Source organism: Pleurodeles waltl, chromosome 5 (assembly GCF_031143425.1).
Source record: "Pleurodeles waltl isolate 20211129_DDA chromosome 5, aPleWal1.hap1.20221129, whole genome shotgun sequence".
In the NCBI taxonomy this organism is placed as follows: Eukaryota; Metazoa; Chordata; class Amphibia; order Caudata; family Salamandridae; genus Pleurodeles; species Pleurodeles waltl.
This window is the reverse complement of record NC_090444.1, coordinates 1,732,794,699-1,732,809,025: the sequence shown is the minus strand read 5'-3', so window position 1 is coordinate 1,732,809,025 and position 14,327 is coordinate 1,732,794,699. Positions and strand designations below refer to the sequence as shown.

At 47.1% G+C, this 14,327-nt stretch overlaps 1 protein-coding gene across 1 annotated transcript in view; it reads right to left on the bottom strand.

Annotated features, from left to right (window-relative positions):
• Nucleotides 1–14,327, bottom strand: part of LOC138296720 (cytochrome P450 2K4-like) — a 478,978-nt gene that overhangs the window by 291,986 nt on the left and 172,665 nt on the right. Inside the window, exon 3 of the mRNA XM_069236121.1 lies at nucleotides 9,149–9,298. Coding sequence (XP_069092222.1) covers nucleotides 9,149–9,298 — 150 coding nt within the window. The remainder of the gene's footprint in view (nucleotides 1–9,148; nucleotides 9,299–14,327) is intronic.

The window sequence follows — 14,327 nt, the reverse complement described above, 5'->3', positions numbered from 1 at the left end:
ACACCTTCTTGGGTGAGTAGTACAGAGGTCCACCTGTCAGATGGAGGCACCGGAACCTGGCCTTCAGGAGGCCAAAGGTTCTCTCATTTATCTTCCTTGTACGCCCATGTGCCTCATTGTAACGTTCCTCTGCCCTTGTCCTGGGATTCCTCACTGGGGTCAGGAGCCATGAGAGGTTGGGGTAACCAGAGTCACCTGAAACTTTTCGAGGGATAGCTGTTAGACATACACTCACCCTTAGGGACAACCCCATACCCATATACCTTCATCAACTGGGTGGGGACCATGGGCTCACCTATTAGCAACACCGGGGCCTCTGGAGTTGAGACATCACATATGGGATGCTGCTATTCCTCAAAATAAAGGCATCATGCACAGAGCCAGGATACTTGGCATTCACATGGGAGATGTACTGGTCCGCCAAACACACCATCTACACATTCAGTGAGTGATAGCTTTTTCTATTCCTGAAAACTTGTTCATTCATCTGGGGGGGGGGGGGGGGGGGGGAGGGAATGCTATATGTGTACCATCAATGGCGCCAATGATGGGTATATGTCCCAGGGCATAAAAGTCAACTTTCACTGTGGCCAAATCCTCCACCTGGGGGACTACGATGTAGCTGTGCATGTGTTTCAGCAGGACAGACAACACTCTGGTCAACACATTTGAGAACATAGGCTGTGACATCCCTGATGTCATGGCCACTGTCGCTTGGAAGGAACCACTTGCCAGGAAATGGAGCACTGACAGGACCTGCACTAGAGGGGGATACCTGAAGGCTGGCGGATAGCAGAAATCAGGTCTGGCTGCAATTGAGCACACAGTTCTTGGATTGTGGCCTATCAAGTCTGTAGGTTAGGATAATATGTCTGTCCTCCATTGTTGCCAGGTCCACGAGGGGTCTGTACACAGGAGGTTGTCTTTATCTCGTATTCCTCCTCACCGGTTGAAGTCTAGGGAGAAAAACGGTGAGCAGAGGGACATATTCACACATCAACTGAATTAATGATGCATATCTTCCTTTACAGAAACTGTATGTGAATTTGAGAGTCCATTGATGTGCCAATGTCTGCTGTGACGCAGTTAGGTGCCATGCCCTGTGGCCCCCTGAAATGGCGGCTGCCTGACCTCTGTGGAGAGACAAGTGGAAATGAGGTAATTCCGTTGGCGTTGTGCGTGGTAGCAATTGGCGGTTGATGACCACCGCGCAACTTCGCATTGGTTAACATTGGGCCCTATGGGATCCAGGTGCCAATGGTGATGCATGCCGGCGATGACGGTACGCACCGCTGCGGACGTGACTGTCATTTTCTATCTATTCACTCATTTGTTACCTGACCCTCAACAGGAGAGGACCTACTCTGCAAGTGCTGCTGTGACCTGTGTCTGTAAGCGACAATGGCTCATGTGTCTGGGGAAAGGGCCCCTGCCTTCACTGCGGAGGAGTTGGAGAGACTGGTGGATGGGGTCCTACCCCAGTACACTTTACTCTATGGTCCTCCAGACAAACAGGTAAGTACACCATGAGCATGATGGCTGGGCCATGAATGTATGGAGTGCTGTGTGTGTAAGCTACTTGTAGTGGGGGGCTGAGGTGTCCTGGGTAGAGTGCTGCATGCATGGTGGTCAATGTATGTGCGTTAGGGGATGGGAGGGACCTGGTGGGCCATGAGTGTATCCAGACGGTATGACTAATCCCTTTTCTGCTGTCTTTTTCCTGCAGGCCAGCGCCCAGCAGACAAAGAGTATTTGGCGTGCCATTGCCAAGGAGGTGCAGACCCTAGGGGTCTTTGACAGGTGGAGCACCCACTGCCGCAAACGGTGGGAGGTCCTCTGGGTTTCTGCTGTGCAGCTAATGACATTAGTCAATGTACCCCATGGGCTGGTGACTAGCTTTGTAACTGGTAGTGCATAACCTTGTGCATAGGGCAGCTCCCTGTGTGTTGTGTACGCCAACTGTACTGTTTTTGCTGGCACTGACCAAGTGTATCCTCTGTCTCTCCCCCCCTTTTTGTTTTGTCACCCAGTTCTTGTGTGCATTAGCATCATCTGGTGGAGGAGCAGAGGCACTGGCGACGGAGAGAGCCGCATCCCACATGGGCCTGGAGGCCGAATCCACTGATGGTGAGGGCACCAGTGGGATGGAGGGCGAGGGGAGCACCACAACAGGGACAGGAGGGGACACCACAGACAGCGACTCCTCTTTCGATGGACGCTCCCTGGCGGTGGCGGACACCTCTGTGCCCACCCCAACAACAGGTACACCATGGGCTGGTGACTAGCTTTGTAACTGGTAGTGCATAACCTAGTGCATAGGGCAGCTCCCTGTGTTTTGTGTACGCCAACTGTACTGTTGTTGCTGGCACTGACCAAGTGTATTCTCTGTCTCTCCCCCCCTTTTTGTTTTGTCACCCAGTTCTTGTGTGCATTAGCATCATCTGGCGGAGGAGCAGAGGCACTGGCGACGGAGGGAGCCGCATCCCACATGGGCCTGGAGGCCGAATCCACTGATGGTGAGGGCACCAGTGGGATGGAGGGCGAGGGGAGCACCACAACAGGGACAGGAGGGGACACCACAGACAGCGACTCCTCCTCCGATGGACGCTCCCTGGTACAGGTACCACCCCCCTACCAGCACAGCCTTCCCAGCAGCCCCTCAGCGTGTTTCCTGTGCCCGCTCACCCAGAAGGGTGGGCATTTCCTTCACCCGAGGCACCCCAGGCCTCGCCCCAGTCAGCCCTGCTGCCCTGAGTGAGAAGGCTATTGACCTCCTGAGATCCCTCACTGTTGGGCAGTCAACCATTCTAAATGCCATCCAGGGTGTCGAGAGGCATTTGCAACAAACAAATGCATACCCGGTGGGCATTCACTCTGGCGTGGCGGCCCAACAGAGAGCATTTCAAGCTCTGGCCTCCGCACTGATGGCAGCCATTGTCCACGTCTCTAGCCTCCCCCCTCCAACTTCCTCTACCTATTCCCAATCCCCTCAACCCCAGCCTGTCCCAAGCACACCTTCAGAACAGTATTCACCCAAATCAACACACAGAAGTGGCTCAGGCAAACACAAGCACCACACTTCATCTCACAGGCACTCACACAAGCACCATCCCTATGCAGCCGTCTGAGCCTGCAGGTGAAGGCCTGGTGGCTACAGCATGACCGCCAGCACCGCCACCTGCACCGCCGCAAGCACCACTACTATCAGCAGCCCCAGCGGACAGCCGTCCGAGGCGGCAGGAGAAAAGCTGGAGCCTCCCCCCACCACTGGCAGAAGCGGCACCTACACTGAGGCCAGCACTGCAAGCACCACTGCAAGCACCGCCACCTGCACTGCTGACATTAGCACCACTGCTAGCAGCAGCAGCCCCAGTGGGCAGCCGTCTAAGGCTGCAGGAGAAGGGCTGGAGCCTCTCTCCACCACTGGCAGAACCAGCACGTGCACCGTGGCCAGCACCGCCACCTGTACCCCCACAAGCACTGCCACCTGCACCACTGACAGTAGCACCACTGCCAGCAGCAGCAGCCCCAGTAGGCAGCCGTCCGAGGCTGCAGGAGAACGGCTGGAGCCTCTCCCCAACACTGGCAGCACCGGCACCTGCACCAGAACCACCACCACTGTGCAGTGATAGCCGCCGGCGGATGGACTGTAGCCCTGCCTCCATGGACTAGCATGCATCCTGGTCATTGCAAATCTCGTGGCTCTGACACTCAGGTGAAGGACTGTGACCTGGCAACCGCCAAGTGCTGCATCACTGGGCACCAACCCCCCTCCAGAGCCAGTGGAGAAAGGCATCCACTCACCCTATCCTTGGCAGGATGAAGCACACTGGGCACCAAGCCCCCTCCAGAACCAGTGGAGAAGCCATCCACTTGAGAGACTGTGGCTTTGCACTCCCCAGGACCAGTCAGTGGGCAAACCACCCACTTGAGTGACTTGAGAGACTGTGGCTTTGCACTCCCCGGGACCAAGCAATAGGCAAACCACCCACTTGGGAGACTTGAGAGACTGTGGCTTTGCACTCCCCAGGACATCGCTGTGGGCATGGAGCCCCCTCCAGGAGAAGTGGTCTCGTACCATCTTCCGGCTGAGGTACCGCCTGTTCCCCGTCCCCCTGAGGTGCCTGTGTGTTTTCGACCTGATGCCCCTGCAGTGTTCTCTCCATATTGATGCAGGAGTCAAGTGTGGGCTTGGCCTATGTGTTTTGGATTCGCAAAATCGGAACTTCCTACATCTGGCCCTAAGCTCCTTTTGTAAATAAGGAAAAAATGTCTTCAGACTTTTCAAAGTCCAAAAAACTGATTTAGTAATGGAATTAACTTGAGACTTAAACGATAGGCAGTTGTCGAATATAACTCCCAAATTTCTGGTGGAGGTAATGGGGGTAGGCAATTTACCACATACTGAAGACTACCAGCGTGATCTCCACAGTTCCTTACTCAAGCAAAAGAGCAAAATCTCTGTTTTATTGCCATTCATCTGAAACCATTTCAAGCTCATCCAACTGTTAACCTTACTCATACAGAGATGGAAGCGATCTGCAACTTCCTCCTAGTTCTAAGGAACAGGAATGATTAGTTGTGTGTCATCAGCATAATAAGTGGCCATAAAACCAAACTATCGAATAAGTCTGGCCAATGGTGCTACATACAAATTAAACAGTGTGGGGTTGAGTGAAGAGCCTTGGGGGACCCTGCACAGTAGATGATATGCGGCTGCTCTAAAATCTCCACAACTTACTGTGGTAGATCTCTCTCCTAAAAAGGATTTCAGAATATTCAGTGCTGTGCTTCTGATCCCTGCTCGATAGAGGTGAGATGTCATAATATGAGGGGAGATGGTATCAAAAGCAGCTGATAGATCTAATAGTACTAAAATAGCTCCTTGCCCTTCATCCACTAATCTGCGGATAGTGTCTGATGTGGTAATGAGGGCAGATTCCGTGCTGTGGGCTTTCCTGAAGCCATGTTGAGTAGAATCTAGGCTACCCGAATCTTGAAGCAGTTTGGCTAGCTCTGCATTAATATGTTTTTCAAAGTTTAGCCTGAAAAGGCAGCAAGGCAATGTGCTGCAGATTCTTGAGATAATGTGCCGCTCCATCTGGTTTCTTTTTCAGGGGAACCACCATCACTTCCTACCAGGAACGAGGAAAAACTCCCGTAGTCAGAACCTCCTGGTAGACCGGGACAAGAGCTGTAGATACAAAATCAGGGACAAGCTGTAATACATGATGAGGGCAAGGGTCCCTGGCGGAACCTCACTTAATGCCCATCATGATCTCTTTAATCCTTTCCGGTTGTAGTGGCTGAAAGTTAGTCAACATGGGGCAGTCCTTGTCTGTACTGCAGATAAGAACAACAATATATTACTTGCAGTCACCCTGTCTTCCAATCTAGCTCATTTGTAATCAGACCATAGTGCTTTTACGCTGGAGCTCAGTTTGCCTGAAGATCATTATTTGTATTGCCATTTCATTTGTGGTGAACATTTACTTCAACTGTGTCTTGATATTTCTTGATAGTTTGGCTGTTACATAAAAATATCGGTGTACAGTTTCACAGTTCTAACCTTGCACAAGCTATAGGTCATGGACTTTCTCCAGACGGCTATTGGACCTCACACTGTTGAACCTTTTGAACTATTTGATACATTCATAAGACTTATTAGATCATGATATGTTTGACTGAACAATTTAAACTTGACTTCTGCCTAGGAACTTAAGAAAGCCCTTAAGTGGTTGTTACATGCTATTTATTGGTATCCAACACCCAACTTAAAAGGTACAATATGCTAACTATAAATGACCAGACACATTCATGTCACCCCATTACATTTTAAGGAATCGGTGTATCAAGTTGCTCCACTGTTGTTCATTTTACACAAATTCTGAAAAGCCAATGGATAGCTAGCTAGTAGAATACAGATGGAGTTTTTACTTAAATGCTTATATATAATAGTGGAATTTTAGGGAACTGACACTTCAGAACAACACCTCTGGCAAGGGTAGTGTATAAAATTGGGTAAATAGTTGTGGGGAGTGGAAGTCCAGCTCAGGTAATAAATACAATCCTTGTTAGGGTAAACCACAAAAGTCTTTACCTAAGCATGTGCTTAACCCTCTGGTAGCTTGGCACAAAAGCAGTCAGGCGCAACTCGGAGACAATGGCCACAATATGTATGCAGCACACAAACAGTAATAAAGTGAAAACACAACACAAGAAAAATACCAAACCAATTTAGAAAAAGAGAGTTAAATGTAATAAATAAATTGCCTTAAAAATGACAGAAATTAAATCAATGGAACCAGAGTTATGAATTTTTAAAGTTCTAAGTGAAAATAGCAGTACAATGCCAATTGCCAATCACCAGGGTAAAGTCTCAAGTTCAGGCTGACCGTGATGGGGCATGGGTTGGATACAGGGCCCAGACTTTTTCTTGCTAAAGTTAATGTCTCAAGTCAGGTGCGAGGTGCTACTGTTTGGTTTGGCGGGGCTGTGAACAGGTCATTGTTGGTGTGAGGAGGAGGTCAGGCATTGGACCATCTTTGCTTTTGTAGGCAATCTTGCTGCTGTTGAAGATTCTTATTGGTGGTCAGCACAGGATGTGACACAAAGAGCAGGTTTCGTTAGAGCCAGTCAACAGCAGTCATTGTGGATGGTCACTGTCAGCATGAAGTGCAAGTCTCGCTGGAGCTTTGCTTCAGCATCATTGTGGATGGTCGATTCTTTCAATGAAGAAGTCACTTTGCAGTTACCAGGAGCCCAAAATGTATGTATCTTCAACTTGTCTTCAGGAGGAGCACGATCTGATGTCAGCCAAGAGTCTAGGAGCTGGGGGGCAGCTCTTGTGGATCAGGGTTGACTTCAACAGAGCCAGCAGCATGGTTGAGGCAAGTCCAGTTGGTGCTGGTCAACTGGGCAGTTGCAGGAAAGCTTGGGTGCAAGGCAAGTAGGTTCAATCTTCCTATTTCAGACAAAAGGACAATGCCTTTTCCGAATCTTCCTCAGGTCCAGGAGTGCTCTGATTAGAGACTCTGAAGGTGCTATTTTTACACCTCGTGCCAGCCTTTATGTGGGGGAATTCCCTGGCCTAACCACAAAGTCAGTTCTGGTCACTTCTTCCCCTTATCTTGGTTCCAAACTGTCCAAAGTGACAAGCCAAGGGCAAGTCTGGTGTCACGTTCCTTTGTGTGTACTGAAAGAAGGCCCTTTGAAGTGCAGTCAAGACCGGGTACAGCTACTCCCCAACCAATTTGTCAGGAAGACCCACTCTCCTCACACTCAAGGCCTCTTTTGTCCCAATGTCTTGAAAGAATACACAACCAATATCAGGAGACACATTCACAGTCATGTGACCCAGGATACTGGCAGAAAGGCACAGTTGGTTTGGGCAGAAAAATGCCAACTTTCTAAAAGTGGCATTTCCAAAGTTGTAACTTAAAATCTGACTTTACCATTAACAAGGATTTTGGATTACAATTTATTTGAGTGGAAGAAAAATGTCCCTATCTGTTTCTAAACTTGAGTTATCACGTATTGAGCCTAATAAGGTAACCAAGTGTTAGTCTATGGGAGAGACAGCTTTAAAACAGCAAAACATATTTTAGGAGTTTTTCACTGTCTTGTAGAACTTAAATACACATGTCCTACTTTTAAAATACCATGCAAGCTGCATTAGAAGTGTTTAGGGCCTACCTTAAGGGTACCTTATAAGTATTAACATTGAAGGTTTAGGCCTGGTGAAAGGTTATTCCAGGTAGAAATGGCAGTTTAACACTGCACTACCGGCTGCAGTAGCATGCCTGACACATGTTTTACAGTGCTACTTTAGTTGGTGGCACAATATGTGTTGCAGCCCCACTAATAGCATTTAATTTGGAGGCCACAGGTACAAGGAGTAGCATATACTAAGGACTTACACATAAATAAATGAATCAATCAGGTGTATACCAAGTTAACCATGTTTCAAATGGAGAGCACAAACACTTTAACACTGGTTAGCCAGAGTAAAAGTGTAGAGTCCTTAGTGCCAACAAAAGTGGGTTCAGCAAAGGCATGCACAAATTTGGGGTGCCCTGTAGAAAGGTCTAATAGGTAGAAATGGTGTCTTTGTACACCACCACCTCATCAATCAATGTTAGCAATCAAGAATTCTTTTGTCTTTATAACACTGGACATTTTGACTGAAATGATATAATACCCAGTACGGAGGCCAGCAAAATCATAAGTAAGCAAGTGTGCAGTATAACATTGAACTACATTCATTCCTTAAAAATGTCAGTTGATGTTTTTTTCTCTTTCTGATGGCAGCATGTTTGCTGCTGTGTACTGCAGACAACCACTGGCCTGATTCACAAAGTGTTATCACACTGAAGTTAAACTTAAGTAAGCAAACAAAATACTTGTAAGGTTATCTTCTAACAGAATCAAGATAGGCAGAAATGTACAACTCCAAAGTGCATTTATGAATGTGGACATGTTTCTGCTATACATGAATTGCTACAAATATACATTTAGACATGTTGTTGTTTTTTGGCATTTATTAGTAGGTGCCCCTGAAAAAATAGCTGAAGGAAGACAAACCTGTTATGTTGGGTAAACTGATATATCTTGGACATGTAGTTTGCCTTTCTGGAAATGCATATAAAATTATGCCTGTTAAGGTAAAATATATATTTTACCTGGGTGTTTATCGCCATCTCTAATGGATAATACGGGGGTGTTCTTCATAAAAAACTATTCCAGTGGAGAATTTAAAAAAACGTACATATTCAAATATGCAACTTTTTTCTGATTCTAAATTCAGTCTTATTACATTGTGAAACACCTGCTAGCATATATTTTACACAAGTACTCCTTGAAATATTTGTTTGTTCTAGCTTTTCAGGAGTGCTATTGGGATTCCTTTTATATCCCTGAAAGAGATAACTTTGCTCAAAATGTAAGTGACACCAAATTCCAACATCTTGCGTGCATTGCTTTATTGTTTTATGGTTACTACTGCTGAATCACCGAAAGCTTTGTTTTGCCCTAATCAAGTGTCAATAGGCTTATAAATATCTCACCAATGTGATCTAAAAATAGTAATTCTAATTCATTAAAAGAGAAATGTGATGTCTCAGTAGTGTTTATAAAGCTTATCACTTACCTCCATGTGACTTAACATGCTTTACTAGAAATTCACTTTCTTCCATTATTTTCTCTTCAATTGTCCTCTTACCCATTCCAAAATCCCTCAAAGTTGATATGGTGAACCTTCTCATGGCCTTCCAGTTTTCTCCATGTGCAAAAGATAGACCTATAAAAGAAAATACTTTAAATGGCAAAAACACCAATATATCCTTTTGAAATTGTATGTAATCTCTCAAAATTCCATCAAAATCCTCAGCTGAGAATGTAAAATATAATGAGTCTGATTATTTCAAAAGATAATATGTTGCCTTTTTTGGCTATGTATGGTAACAATACTGTCAGATTATTGATGGACTAAGAGAAGTTGAAACCATGGGAAGGGCATTTAGTGTGTTTTCCTGCTTGGTTGATTCTGACCTCTTCTTCTAAACATGAGGTATTTTGGAACATAAAGGTGGCATTAGTGAATAATCATTGTATGTTTTTTAAGCACAAAGAGTATCAGATTGAAGTGAGCAGAAAATAGTTTTTAGTACTTTCTTTCAGTTGAAGGTAAATACCACTGCCATTATTTTATACATTAAAAATCAGATTTAAAGAAGGGCGGCTTTAGTTTCAATGGTTAGAGTCCATAAGGATTAATTTATATTACTTCAGAAGGGGAACTGCAGCAGGCTAGGCCATCTTTAGTCACCAGCTATTCACTGATGAGGCTACTTTGATTTTAATGAAATAGTACAGTCTTCTGGAACTATGGTTTGGTCTTTGAGGGAGACACCTAAGACTTCAAGGTCAATGTTCAGTCTTTATGGGAAAAAAACTAACAAGGGTTCTAGTCATCAAAATTGAGAAAATGCGATATTTTCTTAGTGGCAAATGCATCTTGGATTAGTGGTGGTTTAAGATTTGTAAAGCTATGTTAGTCTGTGCCATGTTGTGTTATATGCCTTTTGTAAAACGTTGAGACACCACATTGTTTCTTTATGCTTTATCCACTTCTATGATTTCCGAGGTGTTCCTCAGCTTTATAATAATGCTTATCCTCACTATCACTTATTGTGCTTGGTAGTTCAGTCTTGCGGAAAGCATTGGCCTGAGTGGCTTATATCCATTGTCATAATTTGAAAAGATCATTGCCTTCCTCCATTGGCAATGTAAAAGATGCTTGTGAGACATGCTTCTATGTTAGACTAATTAGTCTTCACAGAGAGTGGCCAATATATCAGAACCAGAGTGACACAGGACTTTAGCTTTTAATTTTAAGTCAAAGAATCTGATCCAATATTATTTCGTAACAAAACAGTTTTAAGAAAACACTGTTATTTTGTAAATTGGAATAAAGACTGTCAGAATCAGAGACTTCTGGAACTGCACACTAGCTTATATCAGTTAGTTTTCTTTTTTTATTTTTCTTTTAAGGTTTTAGACAATACATTATAACAGTTAATCCACATGATATCTATCATTTGGTTGTCCATAGCAGAGTGGCTACATTTGGTGTGCATGACCGTTTTACACTGCCATGGCACCTTATAACTACATCATTCCTCAAGATTCTTTTTACAGTATTGTAAAAATCCCCAGGGCAGTCCCCCCTTTCTGCATCTACTGCCTCTACCCAGTATTATGAGAAGAAATCTACATCTTTTGACAGTATGTAAGTTTATATGATTCCTATGATTCCCAAAAATCCCTTAGTCTCACTTTAGGGTGTACTGAGTTACTGTAACATTCAATCATCATTGTAAAATATGCCATATCCGTTAGCCACACTTGATTAGTGGAGGCCTAGAAATCATGCAAGACGTTGTAGCATGCTTCTTAGCTAATTGCATGTCCATGGACATGGACTCTCATATTCCACCAGGTGTAGCAGAAATAAACCTCAATAGTGCTATCTATTTTAGGCATGAGGACTATGGGGGTCATTACGACCTTGGCGGGCGGCTACTGCCGCCTGCCAGGCGGTAACCGCAGTGCGGCCGCCGATGCGGCCGCACTCACGCGGCCCCCATTATGACATTCCCGCCCGCCGGCCCAGTGGGGATGAGGCCGCAACATAGGAGCCGGCGGTGTTGCGGCCGTACGACGGGTGCAGTTGCACCCGTCGTGCTTTTCACTGTCTGCTATGCAGACAGTGAAAAGCTGGCCGGGGCCCTGTTAGGGGGCCCAGGACACCCCTTACCGCCAGCCTCTTCCTGGTGGTGCAAACCGCCAGAAACAGGCTGGCGATAGGGGTGTCATAATCCCCAGGGCAGCGCTGCTTCCAGCGCTGCCCTGGCGGATTATCACCGCCGGGGCTAAAACGGCGGGAAACCACCGGCCTCGGTCTCGGACCGCCAGGGTCAAAATGACCCCCTTTATCTATTTTCAACATCTTGTTTAATATGAAAAAAAAAATGCACTCCAATATGTAGCCACTGCAGGGCAAGTCCATGCGTTATGTAAAAAATGCCACAGTACTCACTTTACATTTTTTACACTTCACTATACTTATCAGTGTGAATTGAGCAATACACCCTGGGGGACTAATCGGTGGCAAAATGTAAAATTGCCTTTGATCTGGATACAGCAATGTTGCTTGGACTTATCAGTGCTTGCGCTCTCAAATTCAATTTCCAGCTCCCTTTTTGCAGATTGTACCATGAAAGCCTTGGCATGTAGCACTTCTCTAGGCAAATGAGATAGTCTTACCCATGCCTTCTCCTTGAATACGTTTGGGCAAGGCCTCAAGCTCCTTTGAGCAGTTAGGGAAGTCTGGGAGCACTGCACTAGCCTCATGCCGTATCCATTGATTGACTGATATATCAATATCACCAACTCAAAATTCCCTCCCTTGTCCATAAGTGCTTGTAGATCTCCCTCCAGAAATAGGTCATAGCATTGTCACATCTATTTTCTCCAGTATTTTAACTGTACATTCTTCAAGCAGTGGAGAAAGGTAAGGGTTATTCTGTATTGCACCATTTCCTAAACTGTGGGTTCAGACTTACTGGTGGGTCACCAGCTCATTTCTGATGGGTAGCGAAAGAGGAATAAATAAAGATGTCTTTACATTTTGGGGGTCATTACAACATTGGCGGTATAAGGTGCTTACCGCCGTGCAGAAGACCGCCAAAACACCGCCGCGGTAGACCACCACAGCTATTATGACACACATCTTGGAATCCGCCGAAATTCAGACACCCACACAATACCGCCACACCAAAGGTCAGCGATAAACATGCGGAAACAAATCCTCCACCTCCACGCCAACAGAAACACGCCCATGGTATTACGACCCACGAATCCACGCGGCGGTCTTTCAACCGCGGTATTCCATTGGCTGTACACACCGCCGCCCTCAAAATACACACACAGCTCCAAAACACCGCCACATTGGACAATTCCAAATACACACACCTGATACACATACAAACACCACTCCCACACACCCAACACAATATAAAACAAACACCCACATCACCCACAAACCCCTACGAACAAAAATTCTGAAAGAAGGCCAGAGAGACAGCACTGATTAGACAATCCCACCACACAGAGGCACACAACACCATCACCCACACAACATCCACGCACAAAACACCACATACCACTACATACCACTACACTCACCACACTCCTACGGGGGAAGGTGCGTTCAACGGTATCCAGGCACCACATCGCGTTACAGCGGACTGGTGGCAGACCACCACCTCCTCTCCCTCAACTAACAACATGGGAGGAGCAAGTCTTGTCCATCTTGCATCCTGAGGGCCTCCGAGGAGTCGTTGGAGGAACGGACACTGGTAAGTCAAATCTTAACTATCAAAACCCCCACCCTACCTGCATGATATCACACACCCCCACCATCACACCCTCCCCTATCACCCCAAATCCTCACCTATCTACCGATTACACCAACCACCTATCCCAACCCCAAGCCCTGCATGACATAACTAAGCATCGACACCCATCACCAAAGCATGCCCACTGCACAGACCCAGAACACCCCCCAACCATCACCACACAAGCCCCCCCACAGGAATGCCTGCACTGGGGTTCACGCACACCCATCCATTGCACACCATGAAACACCACACATGCAATAATCATGTACATATACCCCCACAGGAACCCGAAGGAACGTCACCACACCAGAGGGTCCAGACAACACCACTCCACCCCCAGAAGAGGCCCACAGTGACGACAGCAGCTCTGCCCCACTGGATCTTGATGACCAGCCCGGACCATCGTGGGCCTCAGGACAGTCGGTTCCCCTTGCCCAGCCGCAGCCCAACACCGAGCTTCCACCCTCTGGTAACACCAGCACAGCACCCACAAAGCGGGCCCAAACCTCCCTACCCAGGACAGGTCAATCAGCGGTGTGTCCACCACTACAGGGCACCCAGGCTAACCCACCACCTCAACAACAACAGGGACCTGGGGGCAGTGGTAGTGGGCACACGGTCCAGGGGACGGAGGCACAGGAACATAGGGGAACTGGGAGGGCTACTGTGCGACAGAGGGAGGACAGGCCAAGGGAACCCACTCTCAACGAGGCCCTCACCTCCATCATGGGAGCATACCACCACTCCCAGGAGAAGATGGCCACGGTCCTGGACAAGTTGCAGGAGACCCTGCGTCTGCAGGAGGAACAATATTTGGGGTTCAGGGAGGAGCTCAGGACCATCCGCTCTGCCCTGGGCACCATCGTAGGGGTGCTGACGGACATTCAAAAGACCTTGAGGGACACCGTGGCACTCCAAGGGGATCCTGACACTAGCATGGACAATGAACTGCCCACCACCTCCGCCGGCGCTAGTGGACAGGACGCCCCGTCACAGGACCACCACACCAGCACCCCACCCCCTGCAGACGGACAACCACCACGCAAGCGGGCCCTGAGATCCAGGAACAGGACAGAGCAAGATGACAAGACCCCCGCCAGGAAATAAGACCACCCTGATAGTCCTCCCACTGTCCCACTTTGTTACCCTGCCCAAATCTGAACTGCCCCAGCTCCACTTCCAATGCCCAGATCTGCAATGTACCTGTGAGACTAAAAGACTGGACTCTGCCATGGACATTCCTCCACCATCACCATTTTACAACCCCCCTTCATTTTTGTGCACTTAAATAAACACCCTTCAAACACCAAAAGAAATTGAGTCAGTCAATGATTTGTAAATCTGTATAATCAATTACAGTTGCAT